Source organism: Megascapheus bottae, chromosome 17, assembly GCF_031878675.1.
Source record: "Megascapheus bottae isolate mThoBot1 chromosome 17, mThoBot2.hap1, whole genome shotgun sequence".
NCBI lineage: Eukaryota > Metazoa > Chordata > Mammalia > Rodentia > Geomyidae > Megascapheus > Megascapheus bottae.
The window spans coordinates 35,136,096-35,157,868 of NC_143525.1; the positions used below are offsets into that span (position 1 = coordinate 35,136,096).

Here is a 21,773-nt window from a genome sequence, read left to right on the forward strand (position 1 = left end):
ATATAACACATGTTTGCTCAGACAGACATACTTATTGTAGTCTTGAATAAACTGGCTTCTGCTTAAATCCATCTGGACACAGACATAGATTCAGGTTGTCACTGTGAACAGATGGACATCATAGACACTTCTCAATCTCCCCACAGCGGGGTAGGAAGGCAAGCAAGCTAAGGAAGGGGATGTTGCAGCTCCTCTCCTGGCCACAAAGCCATCACATGACCGCAGATGGTGACTAAATTTGGAAGAATGATGGTGGTGACTTCCCGACTTACTCTTTGTGAATTATCCACGATTAATTGCCTAATGGATGATTTTCAAAAGATTTGAAATACTTGGGGAAAAACTTCCTCCTTGAGCCATTTCCCCGTGAACCCTCAGAAAACAAACAACACAAAGGAAAAGTCCTGCTCTTTCATTGGTCCCTACACCAGTGCCCAGTGTATAAAAGCCCCAGAACCAAAGAGGCTCTCAGAACCTGGGAATCTCACCTGTGAACAGGAGCCCATCCACCACCCCTGCCACCATGACCAGCTGCTGCTCCCCTTGCTGCCAGCCCACCTGCTGCAGGACTACCTGCTGCAGGACCACCTGCTGGAGACCCACCTGTGTGACCAGCAGCTGCCAGCCCTGCTGCCAGCCCAGCTGCTCTGGCTCCAGCTGCTGCCAGCCTTGCTGCCAGACTACCTGCTGCACCACCCGCTTCAGCCCATCCTGTGCCACCAGCTGCTGCAGCAGACCCTGCTGCCAGCCCTGCTGCTGTGTGTCTAGCTGCTGCCAGCCCTGCTGCCAGCCCAGCTGCTGTGAGCCTCGCTGCTGTGAGCCTAGCTGCTTTCAGCCCTGCTGCCAGTCCAGCTGCTGCCAACCAGCTTGCTCTGGACCTGTGTATGTTACAAGAACCTGCTACCACCCCACTTGTGTCCGTGTGCCTGGCTGTCTGTCCCTAGGTTGTGGATCCAGCTGCTTCTAAACTTATTGCCGCTTACCCTCACATTCCATCTTTCCATCTACCAACCCAAGCCTGGCAATAACGTGACTGCCAGACTTTGCATTCTTCAATCATCCATTGGTTGTTTTCTTGCAAAGAGGGAGACTCCTTGCTAGGAGAAAATTCATTTTGTTGGCTGCTCGTCTGCTTCGCTGTTCTCTACCTTATCTGCTTTTGACCCTAAGTCATGTTCTCAGATGTGGAAAAGTAATTTATGTCCTTTTGCTTTAAGCAACCTAAAAATTAAGCTGACAAATATCTAGCCCCTTTCCTAACTCTTCTCAATGATGACTATTTCCTCAGTTGTGGCTTACTCTTCTCCCTGGTATGCTTATTTTATAAAATTGTCTTCTTAGAGACAAGGACCCTATCTAATCAATTTTGCATTTTTTCCTAATAAACGTGTACTCCTTTACAAGTTTCTGTGTTTTGTTTTTTGTTTCTATGGCACTCAGTGCCCAAGGCCTTACATTCATTGTTCCCGGCTTCTAGTGTTCCTTCGTAGGCCCACAGTAACCTGAAAAGGTGTTCAGGACCAAGATTATCTTCAGTGTGATTGAGTAAACCTACTTGTCCAATGTCATCGGCCCGGCACCTTAGACTTCTTATTTTACCTGACAGGTACTCCAATATCTATTTCTCTCCAAGCAGAACTGACTGGCCCTGACTGGCCCTGAGTACGGGTCACTCTGTACAACTTTGCCTTTTCCTTGCAGAAGAAATCAATATTTTCCTTTGCGAGGTAGTTTTCTGTGTACAGGTAGATGAACGTGAAGAAGACTCTCTCTCTCTCTCTCTGTCTCTGTCTCTCTGTCTCTGTCTCTGTCTCTGTCTCTCTCTCTCTCTGTCTCTCTCTCTCTCTGTCTCTCTCTCTCTGTCTCTCTCTCTCTCTCTGTCTCTCTCTCTCTGTCTCTCTCTCTCTCTCTCTCTCTCTCTCTCTCTCTCTCTCTCTCTCTCTCTCTCTCTCTCTCTCTCTCTCTCTCTCTGTCTCTTTGTAGGCCAGGCCTTCCTTTGAGAGGAAAATGAGCTCCAGTAGCAGCTACCAGAAGTCGAAACATAGAATTTCCTTGGCTTCTAAAAGAGCTTGCTTCTTAACCTAGCATGCTAACAGCTGACCACTTCTAGAGTTCCAAGCTGGTTTGAGGTAGTTGAGGAAAACTTTGGCTAATTATTAGCTAACCCAGTTAAGATTTCAGTAGTTGAAATATGATAAAAATGGATACACTTAACAGAATTAGCTGAGAAAAGTCAAAGGGTAACAACAAACCCTACAGAATAATCTTAATTCCAGAGGCATTATTATATTGTATTATATTATTTTAAATGCCTAGCTTTCCATGAAAGATAACATGACAAAAATAGAAGAAAGTTTAGTCCCACACACAAGAGAATAAAAATGTTTTCAACCACTTACATACATATGAATCTTGACTTTCTTATGGAACTTTTTACCTGAGGGGAGGAGGGTGAAACCATATAAAATCAATCAAAGCTGCATTTTAGATATAACTATAAAAAGTTAAAATAATATAAATTTCATGGAAGAAAATAAGCAACATCTTCATAGTACTAGGGTGCTCAAGATTTACAGTAAGTCTATATAAAACTATGATAGAATTGGGGGAAGGCAATTTGAGAGATAAACATGGGAGAGGGTAACAATGGTTGACAAGAAATGTACTCACTACCATTTTATATATATATATATATATATATATATATATATAAATGTAACTGTAGCCCCTGTATACATCCTTTGACAGTAAAATTGTATTTTTTTAAAAAACAAAACTATTATATAGAGCCGGACACCAGAGGCCCATGACTGTAATCTTAGCTAGTCAGGAGTCTGAGATCTGAGGATTGCAATTCAAAACACATGCAGGAAAATCGATGAGACTTTTTTTTTTGCTAGTCGTGGGGTTTGAACTCAGGACCTTAGCACTGTCCTTGGGCTTTTCTCAATGTTAGCACTCTGCCACCTGAGCCACTTCACCACTTCCAGCTTTTTCTACGTATGTGGTACCGAGGAATCAAACCAGGGTCTTCGTACATGCTAGGCAAGCACTCTACCACTAGGCTAAACTCTCGGCCCTTGATGAGACTCTCATCTCCAACTAACCACCAGGATACTAGAAATACTTCTGGGGCTCAGAGTGATAGAGTGCTAGCCTTGAGGGAATTTGTTCAGAGACAGCAGCCAGGCCCTGAGTTCAAGCCCAATGAGTGACCCCACTTCTCCGCCCCCACACCCCACCAAAAAAGCCATAGCAAACCCTAAACCTCATGACTGTTTTTAATTTTAACTACAATTTTGCCCATTGGGATTTATGGAAAATCAGACCTCCTCCTCCCTTCACTGGATAAGTCTGGAAGGCAGGGGGCATGTTTTGCTCCTCTCAGTGCTGTTGATACCGTGCCACACCTGCCTTTGGATCTCTAGTTAACCATCAGAAAACCAGAAGTGGAGCTGAGGCTTAAAGTGGAAGAATGCAAGCCTTGAATGAAAGAGCTCAAGGACAGTGCCCCAAGACCATGTCCACCACCACCACCAACAACAACAACAAAAAGTTAGACACAAAATAGTTTTTTAAAAATTATAAAGGCAAATTGTAGCGGCAGAAAGATCTTTGGTTACCTGGAACTGAAAGTAGGAGCTGATTTTGTGTGCGTGTGCTATCCTTGGGCTTTTGTGCTCCAGGCTACCACTTTAACACTTGACCCACTGCTCTACTTCTGCCTTTTTTTAAAAAAGATGTACCCCAGGCTGGTAGTGAACTCATGATCCTTCTGCCTCATATTCCTTGTTGATTATCAGTGTATGCCACCATGACTGGAGGAGCCAAAATTTACAACAGAGAGACACTGGAGACATTTTTTTTTTTTGCCAGTCTTGGGCTTGGGCTCAGGGCCTGAGCACTGTCCTTGGACTTTCTCAAGGCTAGAGCTCTACCACTTGAGCCTCAGCACCACTTCCAGCTTTTTTTTTTTCTATGTATATGGTACCGAGGAATCGAACCCGGGTATTGAGTGCATGCTAGGCAAGCACTCTACCACTAGGCCAAACTCCCGGCCCCAACTGGGGACATTTTTTATCTGACATTTGTCAGATAAATAGTCTACCACCAAGCCACATTTTCAGGCTTAAAAACAAACAAACAGAAAAAGATTTTTGAGGTAGTGTTGGGTAGCATCTAGCCATGAGAGATGGGGAAATACAAAAGGGAGCTTAAAATGGAGGATAAGATCACAGGTCTCAGAGAAAGCATTATAATTAAACATCCTGATACACTGGTAACCTCACAGAACCCTGGAGACTGGACCTGTGGTCAGAAACTTCTCCTGGGCAAGCTGAGACCACACAGGACCAGACCAGACCAGACCGGATGAGACCAGACAAAACTGGACAAGACCAGATCAGATCAGACAAGACTGGATGAGACAGGACCAAAACAGACAAGACCGGACAAGAGACTGGTCCGGACCATATGAAACCGGACCAACCAGATGAGCCCAGACCAAACCAGAATAGACTGGACAAGACTGAACCTAACTGGACCAGCCTGGACACAATTGGGTGAAACCAGACTGGACAAGACCATACCAGACCGGACCAAAAGGGACCCAACTGGATGGGAGCAGACCAGACCGGATTGAACCACACTAAACAACACCGGACTGGATGAGACCAGACCAAACTGGATTCAGACTGGATAAGGCCAGATCAAACCAGATCAGACTGGATAAGACTGGTCAGTACTGGACAAAACCAGTTCAGACAAGACAAAAATGGACCAGACCAGACAAAACCTGATCAGACAGGTTCAGACTGCATAAGACTGGTTCAAACTGGTTCAAACAAGATCAGGCAGGTTCAAACCAGAGCAAACAAGTTCAGACCAGATCAGACAGGTTCACACTGGATCAAACCGTATAAGACTGGATGAAACTGGACAAAACCGTATCAAATTGGACAAAACCAGATCAGATCAGATCAATGTCACGCATTTTATTATTCTTACCTACATCTTTCACCCCATCCTTACTTTTCTTAAATTTTTATGTTTTGTATCAGATTTTTTGCCACTTAACAGAGCAAGTTATGTATACAATGTATCTTGATCTGTGTCATCCCTTGAAGAGGTGGATTGAAGGGGGGGTAATCCTTCTGCTTCTACCCACCTGCTATGCTTTTGCTCTATAAGTGGGAACTCATTTTACCAAATACCCTTTTTCCAGTGTATTTGACACACAAGTTGGGTTGCTAATACAGAGTAAATACCTATACTGGTATAACCACACAGACATGAAACCAGACATTTATGTTCTCAGTGCAGCACTGACAATATAACACAGTCAGCCACACCCCTTCCAAACCACAGATAATCTAAGCGCAGCCAATGAAGCAAAGTCACAGAGGAACTAATATCTGGAGACTCCCAGGTCAGCAAGAGGTACCACATGATCAGATGATGATCACCACAAGAAAGATGCTGGTGACATGACTCCCTCCTTTTATCTAAAAAAAGGCCTCTATGAGTTATACCTAATTTAAAAAAGATTAAACGCTTTCAGAAGACTCATACCATTGAGGGAGGGGGGAAACTTCCTCCAGGTCAATTCCTAAACTGAATACAGAAAAACACATCAACAAGCAACAAGGAAAATGTTTACCAATTGGTCCAATTCTGGAGTCCAGGTATAGGACCAGTTCCTGGCGTTCCCCTTGCTGCCAGCCCACCTGCTGCCAGTCTACCTGCTCTAGGGCTACCTGCTGCAGATCAACCTGTATGACCAGTTGTGGCTGCCAACCCAGCTGTGGTGAGTCTGGCTGCTGCCACATCTGCTGCCAGCCAGGTTGCTCTGGGCCTGTGTACTGTACCAGAACCTGTTACCACCTCACCTGTGTCTGCATGACCACTTGCCTGCCCCAGGGCTACAGGGCTACCTGCTGCCAGCCTTGTTGCTGCTGATTAATTCCCCAGAGGACATGATAGGCCTCGTGCAACAATCCACCACTGGATTTGCTTCCAAGCCCATATTGTCACTGAGATTTCTATTGTCCAGCTGCTTGTTTTAAAGTGGGGATGCTGGGTCCAACTGGCACCATCTTGTCCATGTGGTGGATGATAGGGAATTGGGTTTACTAGTACCAGTTTGTCTTCGTGGTAGAGAAAGGTGAAGTCCCACCTCCCAGGTGATAGGCGAACCTGTATTCCTAGAGGCAGGGGCGGGGACTTGAATGATAGGTTACTGAACCTGTCAGTCATTTTCTGTGACAGACCCTATTTAGGCCAAGACCTGATCAGGTACCATTACTCCAAGCTTCATATTCTTGTGTCTCCTGGCTCTCCTCCGATCACCATGGTGTCCCATTTCAGCTTTCCATTGAGCTTGATCTGGTTTTCTGGTATGGTTTTTCTGCTGTTTCTTTCCTCTCGTAGCTCAGTGTTCTGACAATGTTCGGTGTATTCGAAAGGCTGAAGTTCTTTGTGCCCACCTGCAGTCCAATAAAGACTTCGGATTAGACCTCTCAAAATGCGGCTTCGCTTTGTTTCCTGATTGAGTTGCCTTGCAACAGCTACCACCCTTAGGAATCAGCATGTGCAGAGTGATTCATCCTGATTTTCTTCTTTCCTATGTCTTGGGGATTAAGAAACATCTTCCCCTGTCCTCAGTTGAGAGTTAGGGTGTCATCTTTGACTCAGAGCCAATGCCTTCACACTTTTCTCTCCAAGTAACTTAGGAAAATAAAGTCTCACAGCTTTCTCCTAGATTTCTGCAACTGATTGAGAATCTGTATAATTGTGTTTTCCCTTTCACTGCACTCACATTTCCCTGCCTTGTGCTTTTTATTTTTCATAATCACTTGGAGTTATCCTCCCAGTAACGCAGATAATTAGCTAATTTAAAAAACTTCTGAACCATTTTTGTTCTATGTTTGTTTTGTTTCATTGTACAGCATTCTTAACATAGATTCCCAGGCATGCTGCATCTTGAGTTAGTCCATTTCTGCCATGAGTTCAGGAGCATGGCAGATAAATCAGCTCTACCATGTTTATTTCATATCAGCCAAGAAGTAGACACAGAGGAAATGTCCAATAACAATATAGTCCCTTCAAAAACACTCTTGGGAACTTTCTTCCTTTAACTAGGATTTACCTTCCAGTAGTCCTTCAGCAGACTCCCAGTGGGTGAGTTCATTGATGAAGTTGAGCTCTGATATGCTTTTGTCTATGAAACATAAAAATACATATATAATTAAAGATGTAGGCAGAGCCAACCATTTTCTGAATTAGACTTCAGTAGCTTGGGAAATAAGAGCACGAGTTGACTGATGGGATTGTAGCAAAGTAAAAAGGCTTCTATATATCACGGGGAAATAACTACCAGGATGAAATGACAACTTAGAACATGGGGGTAAAATATTTGCTACTATTCATCATACAGAAGATAAATATCCAGAATATATAAAAAGTTCAAACATCAAGAACTTGTAGAACAAGCTATCCAATTAGCCAATGACAAACAAATTGAACAGTTTTCAAAAGAAAGAGAACAAGCAACCCAACTGGCAAGTAACAAATGGAAAGAACCGTTTTCACTTTTTCATATATGGTGAAACATCCTTAGCCATAAAGGGAATGCAAATCATGAGGTTTCAACTCACTCCAGTCAAAGAGGCAATAATCAAGAAAACAAATAAGACACAAATGGGATGCAGGGACAGGAAGACAAGAAAAGGCAAAATACTATCAGTAGGAATATAAATTAGTGTGGCCTCAACTGAAGTCATTATGATAATTCCTCAAAAAGTCTACAGATAAGCCAGGCACAGTGGCTCACACCTGTAATCCTAGCTACTCAGGAGGCTGAGATCTGAGGATCATGGTTCAAAGCCAGCCCTAGCACTAAGGAACCTGAGATTCTTATCTCCAACTAATCACTAGAAAACGGGAAGTGGGGCTGTGGATAGGGTAGTAGCCTTGAGCTGAAGACCTCAGGGCCAGCACCCAGGCCCATGACCTACAAAAAAGAAAAAGCCTAGAGATAGACATACATAATGATCCTGCTGAGATCATTCCTGGGAAATAGATCCAAACAAATGTACATCAGCATACAATTGTATATGTGTTTCCAGCAGCAATATTCAAAACAGACAAGCTATAGAATCAGGCTTTGAGATGGTGATTCAAGTAAAGCCCAGGGAAAAACTTCACGAGACCTCCATCCCAACATACATGAATGTTGCTTATGGCTATGATCTAGCTACACATGAAAGCATAAATACGGAGAATATTATCCAATATAGTTCAGGGAAGAAATGAGTGGCTTGAGTGAAAGAGCGCCAATCTAGCAAGCATGAATCCCTGAGTTCAATCCCTAGTAGCATGCACATGCATGCATGCGTGTGTGCATGTACACACACACACACACACACACACAAACCCTCTGGCAACCTTTTCATTTGATTCCTTCATAACATAACATTTTAAAGCCAATTATAGTATTACCTGTCCTCCAAGTATAATTACCTTTTATTAGTATATATTAATGGCATAAAATAATGGGTTTCGTTGGCATTTGATCCATCTATATAACATATTTTGATCATGTTCAACATCCCTAATACCTCTTCATTCTTGATCCACCTACTTCCATCATTCCCTTCCTGTCCTTTTGACAAATACCTTCTACATTGATATTCTTTCTTATTTAAATTCCACATAGGAGTGTAGACATGTGCAATTCATCTTTCTGAGTCTGGCTTATTTTGCTTAACCAATCTAATTATAATTTTAGACAAATCAAGAGTTTATTTTATGATCTTTTGGAAATTTAAATTCACAACTCAGAGTAGTTGGTCTCCCAAAAGTTACAGAGAAGCTTGCATTGGGCCTGTTCACTTTTATTAATTTTTAGTAGTTGTACAAAAGGGTTCCAATTCAGCCTATCAATTTATGAGTACAATGTATCTTGACCAGTATCAAGCTGTGTTTTACATGTGTTTGTGTGTTTCTTGATCAGCCAACTTTCTGATAGCATCAGCAAGGCTTTTGAGTCTCCCCACGTTTACATAAGATGAAAAGGAAAAAGGCTAATAGAGATTTAGACACTTGTTCACTTGTATACCTAAAGGCACCTGCCCAAGAGCCTTGGTGAGGTAAGGATAAAAGCCTGTTTGAATGTATGAAGCTTCATGGTCTAGACATGAGTACCTAGAGCTAAAGTGCCAGTGCATCTGTGCCTAACTCTCTGCCTAACTGCCCTTCTATTACAATTCCTATCCAAGATCTCAGATTGAATGGGGGATAGAAAGCGTTTGGGCTTTCTGGTAAACCTCTCAATTTTAACAGTGAGCCATCTTCAAAAAAAAAAAAAAGCATCAGTAAGGCAGAGAAATGTTTGCTTGACTGGAAGAGTGATCTAGTGGAGCAGAAAGATGCCACATGTTGCAGGGAGAAATCTGATTTCTTGGCAAAAGGCTCCAGGAAAGAAGAGAGCTGGATGAGGGTAGAGAAGAGCTCAGAAAGGTCATTCTAAATATATAGATGTGCATGGTCTGTGAGGAAAAACATTTAGGGACCTTATCATGAATGTAGTCTAAAGATGAAGAAACCCTAGAAGAGCTTTGTAAGGATGGACCAGATCCCCTGAGTTTACTTACACATTTGTAATCAGTGGACCAGACCACCTGGGTTTACTCATTTGTCATTAGTAGATTCAGATATTGAGTCTGTCAGTTCCCCAGCAGGGAGTTTATCAAGATTCCTTCCATGCCTGGGATTCCTCCTAAGCACCCATAAATTCTTGTCTTGCCCTAGATTGTATTATTATTATTATTATTATTATTATTATTATTAAAAGTCCATAAGCATTCAAACACAGTGCTATGAGGCAAACAAACCCATTGTCATGATAAATGGAATTCTCTTGAAGAGAAAAAAAAAATGTTTAAAGGCTATCTTCCAAAAGGCATTCGGGACAGAATTTACAAACCCCATACATAAAGCAGGGGCTGTCTTTCAGACTTGCAGCCTCACAAACCTGGTTTTGTTTACATACCAAGCATACCAAGCTTTCCTGTGGACCAGACTTGCCCTAAGCAAGCCCATAAAGCAAGAGCATCTATTTATTACCTTACAAGAGAACTGACTAGCAGGAACTTCTTAATAACCACTAGCCAAGAATCAGCTCAGGGAATTAAGGGAGTCAAAAGTTGGAGAACACTGGACATGCTGACTGCACGGATTGATCTCACCAGCGCAATGGTAATGTGACTCTATATGGGACCCACCCTCTCCCTCTGTGGCAGTTGCTTGACTGAGTGAGCAGGGAAAGCTTTTGCTCCAGCACTCGCCTGAATACTGAGTTTCTATATATCCTTAACACTTTCATAGTTTTATGTACTCAATCAGCTCTTAGTCAGTGGTAGAATGGTACAGTAGATTCTAAAGATACCCTTCTATTTTAAAAAACAAAACACTGGTGGCTCATGCCTGTAATCCAAGCTACGCAGGAGGCTGAGATCTGTGGACCCTCACTTAATGTGAGTATGCATGATGGAATCCATGTTTTCAACTACTTCATTGCTCTAGAAACAGATTTTAGCTATTGATGATATTTCAAGCAACATGGGGACCTTTGTAAACAAACAAAAAAAATACTGAGCACTATTGGCTCACGCCTGTAATCCTAGCTACTCAGGAGGCCGAGATCTAAGAATTTCGCTTTAAAGCCAGCCAGGGCAGGAAAGTCTGTGAGATTTTTATCTCCAAATAACAACCAAAAACAAACAAACAAACAACAACAAAAATTGGAAGGGGAGCTGTGTGCCTCAAGTTGTAGAGCTCTAGCCTGGTGCAAAAGAGCTCAGAGACAGTACCCAGGCCCTGAGTTCAAGTCTCATGATTGATAAAATAAATAAATAAGTAAAATAAAAGGAATTCTCAGAAGTATCATCATGCTGAACTGACCCTTAGTTTTTTTAATGTATCAGTTTCACTCATTGATTATATATCATCAACTTATAATGAATGGCGCACACACACACACACACACACACACACACACACACCTTTTCCTTTCCCTCTGCCTGCTGTGAGTCACTCAAACGTACACTGTAGTTCATTTATTCTTGTTTGAACCAAGACAGATAGACAAGGACATGGGAAAATTGTCTGTTTTTTTTAACAAATAGCCGAATTGCTCTGTTTCGATATGAGAACCAGGTATGGCGAGAGGAAATTACAAAGATTACATCTGAGGACTCCTGATGGGCTGGGTTATGCTGGAAATATTTTCATTTGTTTTCTGTCTTTTCAGAAAATGGGGAATACTAGTATAGGGGAAAAGACTAAACATGTTTAAGTACAAATAAATTTACAAACACTTAGATTCTTTAAACACATTCAGGTTGCTATAGACTGTGCAGATTAAGTTAGACTAGACACTTCCAGTTTCTATTTATTTATTTTTTGCCAGTACTGGTCTTGGGCTCAGGGCCTGAGCACTATCCTTGGACTTTCTCAAGGCTTAGCACTCTACCACTTGAGCCTCAGCACCACTTCCAGCTTTTTATTTTTTTTCAATGTATGTGCTACCGAGGAATCGAACCCAGGTCTTTGTGCATGCTAGGCAAGCACTTTAACCACTAGGCCAAACTCCCGGCCCACTTCCAGTTTCTAACACACTGATATTTCAGAAAATTTTAGAGAATGAGAGGTGCTTGGTGTGTTGAGATGGGCAAATGCCATTCTACCTTTTTCAAGTTTCTATAGGATGTATACCTATAAGCTTGATTTTTGTCTGTCTCAGAAGAAACTCCTTAAAATGAATTGTTCAAGTGATCCTTTACGAATACCTAGGGAAAAAAAAAAGATAAAACATATGACCAATGACACCAAATCACAACAGATAATTCAGAAAATTTGATTAAACTCAAAGGTAATTGACCATGATCTATTTCACTGTTAATGTTGGCATCTTATTTTATCTAATGATAATGAGCCCTTGACACTAAATTCAAGCTGGAAGTCTGAATAGGAATCATAATAAGGCAGTTAGACAGAGAGCTGGGGACAGATTCACCACTGAATATTCTGCACATACAGCGTCTAAAGCTTGCTAGGAGGCCATACCATAGTTAAAATGAACTCGGATTTTAGGGTCTTAGTTGCTACCTTTAGCTCAGATTCTAAGACACATCCATATTTCTGAACCCACAGAAATGGTAAGATAGTATATGTTGATTATTTGGATCACTAGGTTTGGAAAGAATTTGTCGTGCAAAAATAGATGATTAGTGCAGGAAGGAATGCTATTATTCAAAAAGGGGGCTGAGATCTGAGGATCAAGGTTTAAAACTAGCCCAGGCAGACAAAAACTATGAGATTCTAATCTTGAATTAATCAGCAAAAATCCAAAAGTAGGGGTGTGGCTCAAGTGTTAGAGCAGAACAAGACCATGAGGCCCTGATTTCAAGTAACAGTGAAGTTAAAAAAAGTGAATGACATTATTTCACCTTGTTTCTGTAAGTCCTCAGACTTGCATTATAAGCATTGAAGCTTGTCTCACTTTTATATATAAATTAATTGACTAAATATAAATTAATTGGGCTAAATATAATAAAATTGTGAAAAGAAAAAAAGAAAAGGAAGTGAAGGAAAGTATAAAAGAACTTAGGCTTTATGGATGATACTTTATTTTGAGGATACTTTTCAAGCTCCAAAGCAGAGGTCATTTCTGGATGGTGGGTATCTGTCATATTTTTCTCACGTGCGGGAGGCATAAATACAAGGAAGAATTTAGTTAAGAGCATGTCCAGGCTATGCTGAGCACTGTTTACAGGGGGAGGCCCAGATGATTTTACCGGCAAGTTCTAGCAAACCTAAGAGGAGCAAAGAAACACTGTGTTATTTGAACTGTTTTGAAGCATGAAGGAAGATCCAGATCGTTCCCAAACCACAATTTATACCTGGCATCTTTAAAACATGCAGTATGCATTCTGGCAGATGACCCATGGAAAAGTGTTTGCCAGTAAACTGAGAAATCCATAACTGGGACAACCAAAAAAAAAAAAAAAGGTCGATTTTAGTCGAAAAAAAATGAGAGGGACTGGGAGCATGGCCTAGTGGCAGAGTGTATGCCTAGCATACACGAAGCCCTGGGTTCTATTCCTCAATACCACATACATGGAAAAAGCCAGAAGTGGTACTGTGGCTCAGGTGGTAGAACACTGGCCTTGAGAAAGCCCAAGGACAGTGCCCAGGCCCTGAGTTCAAGTCTCAGGACTGGCAAAAAAAAAAAAATGAGAAAAAAATGAAATTTGAAACCCTCGATATTTTGAGGACTCGAGTAAGGAAGGAAACACCTGAACAGTATACTGTACGGACTGCTGGTGAAAATTCTAAGCAAGTACGAAGGGGAGGCTTACATCCCTTCTCTAGAATGACAGAAATCTCTCTCCCCCTTAACTTTCACTTTAGATATCATTTCAAATAATTGAGTTTCAGTCCTTATTTTATCATCTTTGGTCATTGCAAAATTTCTAAGAATTTGGTGAAAGATTTCAGAATCATGGAACCTATACGTACACAATTCACATCAGTAGGGTCAGACGGGGTTCTGCACACTTCAGTCAATGCAGTTTGGGTAGCTCCTAGCCCATAAAGTAGTTCTAGTCTTCCTGAAAAGGCATTGTCATAAAGGAGTCTCTTCTATCTTAATCATGATTGGCCTCTCTACTAGGGCATGCTTTGACTTGAATGCAAATGTTTAATGCACTAATTCGTTTTGCAACTTTGCAAATAAATTTTCTGACTACTGATAGGAGAATAAGATACTTCCTCAAACAGAAGACCAAATAGAGAATCAGGCCCATAACCTTATTAAATAAGACTCATTTTACATCTTGTGACAGAATAGAAACGCTGTTCCATGCATGAGCAGTTCAGATTTCTTATACTTCCTGGATAATTGTTCTTAAATCCTGTTCAGGGAAGCCTGGAGAGACACATAGAACAATATGAGAATTGAAACTGAAAATGGAGAATTCACCAATAATAGAATTGAGATTCACAGAACTAAGCGTGTGCACACACACACACACACACACACACACACACACATACACACCCCCCCATGGTCAGCTGATTTTGGAAGGGTTGTAAAGCTATGCAATGGAGAAAGAATGGACTTTTTACAAATGATGCTGGAATAACTAGTCACCTGCAAAATACTGGACATGAGTTTTCATGGTGGAGGACCAAGACCTTTCATATAGTTTCAGTCTATAATTATTTCATCAATCCATAATCCCTTCATTTAGGGATAGGCCAGGGCCCCTCAAAAAAAGGCACCTGTGTAAGCACATACTAAAAATCTTCCTGCAGCTTTCTCCAAAAAAAATCAACACAACCATTCTAAAAATGGTATAGTACCTACCTAGTAGGAAAGCCCTGAGTTCACATCTACTATGAAGGGAGGAAGGAAAGAGGAAGAGAGGGAAGGAGACAGACAGGAAGGAAGGAAGAAAGGAAGGAAGGAAGGAAGGAAGGAAGGAAGGAAGGAAGGAAGGAAGGAAGGAAGGAAGGAAGGGAGGGAGGGAGAGAGGGAGGGAGGGAGGGAAGGAGAGAGGGAAAGAGAGAGAGAGAAAGAGGGAGGGGGAGGGAGAGAGGGAGGGAGGGAAGGAAGGAAGGAAGGAAGGAAGGAAGGAAGGAAGGAAGGAAGGAAGGAAGAAAGGAAGGAAGGAAGGAAAGAGCCAGGTGCAGTGGCTAACGCCTGTAATCCTAGTTACTCAGAAGGCTGAGATCTGAGGATCAAGGTTCAAAGCCAGCCCAGGCACAAAATAACCTGAGACTCTTATCCGTAATTAACCTCTAGAATATGGGAAGTAGGGCTTGGCTCAAGGGTAGGACAGTAGCCTTGAGTTGATGAGCTCAGGGTCAATGCCCCAGCCCAGGGGTAGGGTGGTAGCCTTGGGCTGAAGAGCTCAGGGACTGTGCCCAGGCCAAGTTCAAGCCCTATGACCCACCAAAAAAGGAAGGAAGGAAAAAAGGAAGGAGTAGTGTATTTTGGATTAAATACTACACACTAGAAATATGAAAGATTGTATTTGATTGTTTTTAAGGAAATAATGCTGTGGCTCACGTGGTAGAGCACTAACCTTGAACACAAAGAAGTTCAAGTCCCCTTCTTGACAGAAAAAGCCAAGCACCATGGCATGAGCCTCTCATCCCAGCTATGGCAGGAACATAGATGAGAGGATCATGGTCTAGGCTAGTCCAGGCAAAAAAATGTGAGACCCTATCTCAAAAAGAATGCAGCATGACTCAAGTGGTAGGGCATCTGCCTAAGCTAGTGTACAGCCCTGAATTTAAATCCCAGGACTGACAAAAAAATGGTGAAAACATAGAGGAGAAAAAGAGTGGCACAGTAACAATAACAGCACCTCCAAAGAGTTTTATATTTTAAGTGAGGTGGTGCCAGTGGCTCATGCTTCAGCTACTTAGGAAGTTGAGATCTGGAGGGCTCTTTCAAAGCCAGCCTGAGAAGAAAAATTCATGACACTAATTCAAAAGCCAGTCTAAAAGTGGGGTTCAAGGGGTAAAGCACAAGCCAAGAAAATCTGACGCTCAGCGTTGAAACCCCAGTAATAACAACCACAAAAAAGTTACAATGAAAAGTTTTAACTTATTTAAATGAGCCATAAGGTAAGTTGATGGTTAAAACCCATGCTTTAATGAGGTGAAGTAACCCTAAACTGTTCACCACAATCAATGCCTCGAAGAACGTTTGGTTGGTTTGGTTTGAACAAGGTCTTATTATACAGCTAGGGCTGGTCATAAACTCATGATCGTCCAGCCTCAAACTCCTCCGTGCTGGGATAACTGACAGACACCACCGCGCCAGGATCTCATCCATGTGGATTTTTTTTTTATGCTTGGGATGGGGGGATAGGTAGGTCATGGGGCTTGACCTCAGGGCCTGGGTACTGTCCCTGAGCAGTTTTGCTCAACACTAGCATTCCACTACTTTGAGCCATGGTGCCACTCTCCCATCTATCTTAGCTTTCTCAAACAGTGAAGCCACTCAGCTCAAAAGGGTTCTTGGTGGTTAAGAGATTGGACACCAGTGTCGAATCTCATCCTTCCTGCTCTAAACACCTGCTGCCTAAGCACAGCAGTGCAGACCCACGTCACTGTGTTCAAATGTGATCGGATGGAAATCTGAGCAGGGTGTGAGGAAATAAATGAAAGCACTTTCCGAGTCCTGTTCATCTGATTTCTCCACTCACATTTTTATTAGCTATTGGCAGTCTTCTGGAAAACCAGTCAACACTGAAAGAAGGGAAAAAAAAACAAAGCGCTGGAGAGAAGACTTGTACCGGGATGAAATGAACTGACAACCTCAGGAAATGCAAGCCACGAAGCGGCCCCTGCTTGATAACACCTTGCCCTTGGGTATGAAGGATCTCCTCATAGCCGATGAAGTCTCTCATCAATCTTGGAGAGAACGTGAAGCAGCATCTGTGCTTGGCCAGATGCAGGCACCCGGCACATGGCTGTGGCTTTTGGACAGCAGCACACCCTAGCCAGAGGTGTGGAGAGTTCTCTATCCAGTTGGTGAAGTGTGGCCTTACAGAAGCTGTGTGCACAGCTTCTGAGTCATTAGAAAGCTCCCTATCAGGAGCTTCCTTTGCCTGCACTGGGAGAATCTAGGCAGTAGCAATTGGGGCTACTGCTGGAGCATTTGCCCACACCTGTCACACAGCACACTGGCTGGCAAGAAGGAGATTTACAGTCATTTGGGGCATGGGAAGAGGATTCCTTACAAGGTGGCTGGCCAGAAAGCATGGTGCCACAGGGAGATGATTTGCAAGAGATCTTCACAAAGCAAGGAGACTGGCAGTTTGCCACAGGCTGGCAGATGCAGGGTGTGGAAGGAACGGTTTGGCAGTGAAGCAGCTGATAGGGGGAGGGCACACAGCAAGCAGGACTGCAAGGACTACACATATAAGTCAGTGGCTGGCAGGAAACAGGCAGGCAGGGAACTGACTGGCAAGGTTTGAAAATGTAGCAGATGGGTTGGTAAACAATGGATTTGCCAGACTGGCCTTCACCTCCGGTGGGTTGATATGAATCTCCTTGGCAGCAGACTGGTTGGCAGAGTCTTGCCTCACAGACACATGGGGGGCAAGAGGTTTCAGCAGAGGAAGATACTTCAGGGCAGGATGGCTGGCAGGATGGAGCATCACAGCAGACTGGTTGGCCACACGTAGCCTGGCATGATCCAGATGTGCAGACAGGTTCCTGGCAGGAGCTGGCATCGCAGGACTTTGCCTGGCAACTACTGGATTCCGAGCAGGATGGCTGGCATGAGGCGACTGGACAAGGCGACTGCCTGGGACTGGACTCACAGCAGGCTCTGTGAGAGCATATGGGTTGGCAGAGAAAACCCACACAAGAAGTTTCGGGAAAACAGGTAGGTTGACCGGAAGTGGATTCACAACCCCTTGGGGTACCACTGGATGGCTGATGGTTTTCTTGACATGTAACTAGTTGCCATGTCTTCCTGTGGCAGGCACTGGGCAAACAGATGGCATTGCAGAAGCTGCGACCATTGGAGCATATCGAAACAGTGGGTACAGCTGGAATGGAGGTGGCATTTCCAGGACTACAAGCATCCTCCATGGAACTGGCACCCACCAGGTTGGCGGGTTGCACCCAGCCTATCAGACTTTGCAAAGGATCTAAAACAGAGGAACTTTTATAGTGCTCTCCTGGAGCTGAGGGCACCACCCTGAAAGCATCTTTCCTTGTTATTGTTTTTACTCGCTTGCATACAAACATCTGATTAGAAACCTTCCGAGTTCCCTTGGAGGGATTTGAATACACTGCTGCTGCTCTGGGATGAGCTGTCTCTTTTACAGGTTGCTTTGCAGCCTTACAGAAGCAGGCTTTGCCTCTCTACCCTCTCATCAGTTGGGCTCCACGTAGCCAAAGCAACCTGCTCTTTTCCTCCAGGAATGTAGCTTTGCAGATGCAGGCAATCAGGAAAGGAAGCTCTGACCCTACTATACAGGAGATATCCAAGATGGCAGACAGGAAAATGCAGTGGATGGCTCTCAGAGACACTTAAGTACCTCCACTTCCTTTTACAAGCCTTCACATTTGGCTTTCTGGAAGCTTAACTTTAGAATTGCTACCAATAATAGCTGTAATGATTTCTATTTGTTGCATTCTTACCAGAGCTACCTACCCAACCCTTGACTGTGTTTTTTATAATTTATCCTTGAAATGACCTTAATTAGTAAGTATAATTGTCAGCACTGGGTTAGATTCCAAGGAACTAAACTCAACTCAGAGTTTCCGTCATATTTCCCCAATTATATAAGTAATTTTGACTAAACAGGATTCAAATCTGGCTTGGCTGGTCCTCAAATCTCAGATCTTAATTACTTATTAGGCTACTTGGCATTGAGAAGTTGGGGGAGTGAAAGGAGTGTGAAGATGAGAGGAGGGAGGGATGACTTTATGGGGTAAGGGAGGTTGATACTTGGCACAGCAGCAGGCCAAGCGAGTTGAGGGGGGGGTGGCCTTAGCCACCATAGAAATGTTTATCATTGGCTATATCAAGGTAATTTCACATTTACTTCTATTTAACAATATGCTCCAAGATGGAAATTGACAAACCTGCAAATATTTCATCAAGAAGTATTAAATCCCTGAGACAGAGCCCACAGCATACAAATTCAACAAATGTAAAAGAACAATCATCAGAAGTAATATTGGGACATCACTGCAAAGCAGGTGTGGTTTCTCCAGGAGGAATTCCTGAGGCACAGGCCAGATCCTTGTCCTTTTCCTCCGGGCTTGCCTCAGCTTGGCATTGCCATTCAACTTCAGCATCCCATGCTGTCTGCATGCTGGGCCTGGTTCCTGCTGGACTGCACATGGTACCTTGGGAAAACAATGGTTTTTTCATGCCAGACAAGGCTGGTCTTGATTTCTGGCTTGCTACTAACACATATTGTTGGATCAAACAGCTAATTACCTAGGTCTTCAAAGTCCCGAGATGTTATCAATGTTATCGACAGTACCAAGATATTACTCTTTCTTGGTTATTTTGGCTATCTCAACAGCCAACTGATGGTGATTCTGAGGCTTACTTTGTAAAATACTAGTTACAAAGTACTTTCTTCTTCACACATTCCTCACCCTCATTTTAAAGGAAGAGGTACTATTCTGATCAGAACAATATCTGGAAAACATTGTCATTAAAATACCTTTATTCACCATTGACATATATACGCAAGAGAAATGATGTGTATGTTGTCTCTGAACATAAAATATCCACGGATGGTCTTTTTTTTTTTTTTGCCAGTCCTGGGCTTGAGCTCAGGGCCTGAGCACTGTCCTTGGACTTTCTCAAAGCTAGAGCTCTACCACTTGAGCCTCAGCACCACTTCCAGCTTTTTTTCTATGTATGTGGTACCAAGGAATCGAACCTGGGTCTTCGTGCATGCTAGGCAAACACTCTACCACTAGGCCAAACTCCCAGCCCCGCACATATGGTCTTTTAAGGCCATTATTGCTAACGTCCATCGTGTTGCTGCACTTAACCATTGCCCAGTCATTTTTATTTCAGTATAATATTCTCTTGTGCGACTATACCACAATTTACTTGTCTGTGAATGGACACTTGGCCTTTTCATTTGTCCTTCAGATATTTTGTCCTGTAGATAGAGAAGAACACGAGGGAAGGGGAAGAAAAACTTTACAGAATCACTGTGATTTACAGAAAACACTAAGCAAGTACTTGGCATGGAGACTTAAAACCCTGGCTCTTTAAAAGGAGAATGATAAATCTTGATGGCCCACTGCGCTAGTAACTCCCACACCAGTGCACAGAAGAAGCTTCACTTCTGACTTGCTCCTTCTCCCATTGTCTAACTGGAAGCTTCTGGACTGGGTGGTTTTACACTCCCAGGGAATCTTTGTCGATGCCTCGCTGGTAGGAACCATGCAGGCTGCTTTTCATTCCACAATGCACAGAATATTCCCCACAGTGAGGAACCATCCCACCCAAAACACCAGCAGCGGTCAAGTTGAGAAACCCTGGCTTATCAACCCTGCGCTTGATGGTGCAGGTAGAAGACAAGTGATAGCCCCTCTGCCCTGAGCACCAAATGCAGGAGTTGATACTAAGCATTCTATGCCAACCTGGAGAACACAACATTAGCTAGCCCACAAGAAGCAAAGGTTATTCCACCTTCCTTCTTGTAAGTATGACTCCTGTTTGTTATTTTCATCCTACTCCAAAGCTATTCACCTTTCTCAGTTATACCCAAGCCTATGTTCTTTCCTTGAGTTAATTATTTCAAGGCAAAGCAGACTTTCTAAAAGTCAGCACTTTTTATGCCCATACTTGACTCACAGCACCCTAGCCTCAATGCCCCACAGAAGCTCTGCACCTAGATGAAAATACCCCTGCCTCCTGTTCAACACACCAGACCCAATGTGGGCAGATCCCTCTGTGCTGCCTTGCTCAGGGCTCACCTCTCCTGTAAGGACACTGCCAAAGCATCGGCTAATGAGCAGTTTGCTCCCAGCCCCATTCATTTGTGCATGCTTTTCCTGCCTAAAAGGTCTCTCTTCCTTGTTTGTACCTGGTTAATTCCTACTTGTAAGGAAAGGACGTGGGTCCTCTGCTGAGCACAAATGACTATAATAATGTTCTCAATGCCTATATTTTACCCACCCACCAGACTGAGCTCCCTGAGAATGAGAACTGCGACTTTTTGTTTTGATCATTCCTAGAGACGAACTCAGTCCCACTACCTACATGACAGCTATCTAATAATGATGGATGGATGGATGGATGCATGGATGCATGGATGCATGGATGGATAGATGATAGAAGGAGGATGGCTAGATGGATGGGTAGATGAATGATTAATGGATGGATGGATGATGAATAAATAGATGTTGGACGGATGCATGCATGCATGCATGAATGGGTAGATGATGAATGAATAGATTAATGTTAAATGGGTAGATGGATGACAAATGAGTAGAAGGATAGATGGAGGAAAATTATTGATAGAGGCAAAAATAGAGATGGATAGCAAGTGGATGGATGGATGGATGGATGATAGATGGATGAATGAAAGATAGATGGATGGATGTTAATGGGTGAATGGATAACAAATGAGTGGATGGAGGCATAAATAGATGATGGATGAATGGAAGATGGATAGTAGATGGATGGATGATGGATGGATAGATGGATGATGGATGGATAGATGGATGATGAATGGATATTGGGTGGACCTGCCCAAAGATGAAATACGTCTCTGATGAGCTTACGGTATGGACAGGAGAGCAAAGACAGCATAATCTTCATTTTAGCCACTTTTATTGAATTGCTAAATGCATCTCCAAAAAGGAACACAAGCACACAGCAAAGGGAGCCTGTGCATAGGGAGAGAAAATACTGTGTCTCAGAAAAGACACTGGTGCTATGGGAAAGCAGCTCCTCTCAGCTTACTGGCAGCAGAAAACAAGAAGTCAGGCCATCTCCCTCTGATACCCAAGAAGCCTTCCTTTGGGCCATTAAGACACTGACATTTTTGACTAGCTCTTTGAAGCATAAGCAGGCGTATGAGTGGCAGTTCAGGAAGAGCGGGGGTTTGGGCTGAGCCATAACGAGCTTTGTGCAGGCCAGTCCAGGTTCCTCTCTAGCTTAGAGCTTGCTTAGTAGAAGCTGGTGGGGTGAGGCCAGA

General features: G+C 43.1%; 2 protein-coding genes across 6 annotated transcripts; one reads left to right on the top strand and one right to left on the bottom strand.

The window, feature by feature from the left end:
* Positions 1 to 523: 523 nt before the first annotated feature.
* LOC150051756 (uncharacterized) lies at positions 524 to 5,958 on the top strand. 5 transcript variants are annotated; one of them, XM_090350830.1, is made up of 3 exons: positions 524 to 869; positions 945 to 962; positions 5,705 to 5,958. In XM_090350830.1, the coding sequence occupies exons 1-3, from the start codon at positions 524 to 526 to the stop codon at positions 5,956 to 5,958; spliced, it is 618 nt and encodes a 205-aa protein (XP_090206956.1). The 5 variants fall into 5 exon arrangements, with proteins under 5 accessions (XP_090206956.1, XP_090206959.1, XP_090206955.1 ...); XM_090350833.1 differs by having other exon boundaries at positions 524 to 957; positions 5,934 to 5,958; XM_090350829.1 differs by lacking the exon at positions 945 to 962 and having other exon boundaries at positions 524 to 882; positions 5,697 to 5,958.
* Positions 5,959 to 6,312: 354 nt separating this feature from the next.
* On the bottom strand, positions 6,313 to 17,679 carry Krtap29-1 (keratin associated like protein 29-1). Its single transcript, XM_090351523.1, has 3 exons — positions 16,689 to 17,679; positions 7,148 to 7,219; positions 6,313 to 6,485 (listed from the first exon to the last, which is right to left on the bottom strand). Exons 1-3 carry the CDS (start codon positions 17,677 to 17,679, stop codon positions 6,313 to 6,315), a joined length of 1,236 nt encoding a protein of 411 aa, XP_090207649.1.
* Positions 17,680 to 21,773: the final 4,094 nt, after the last annotated feature.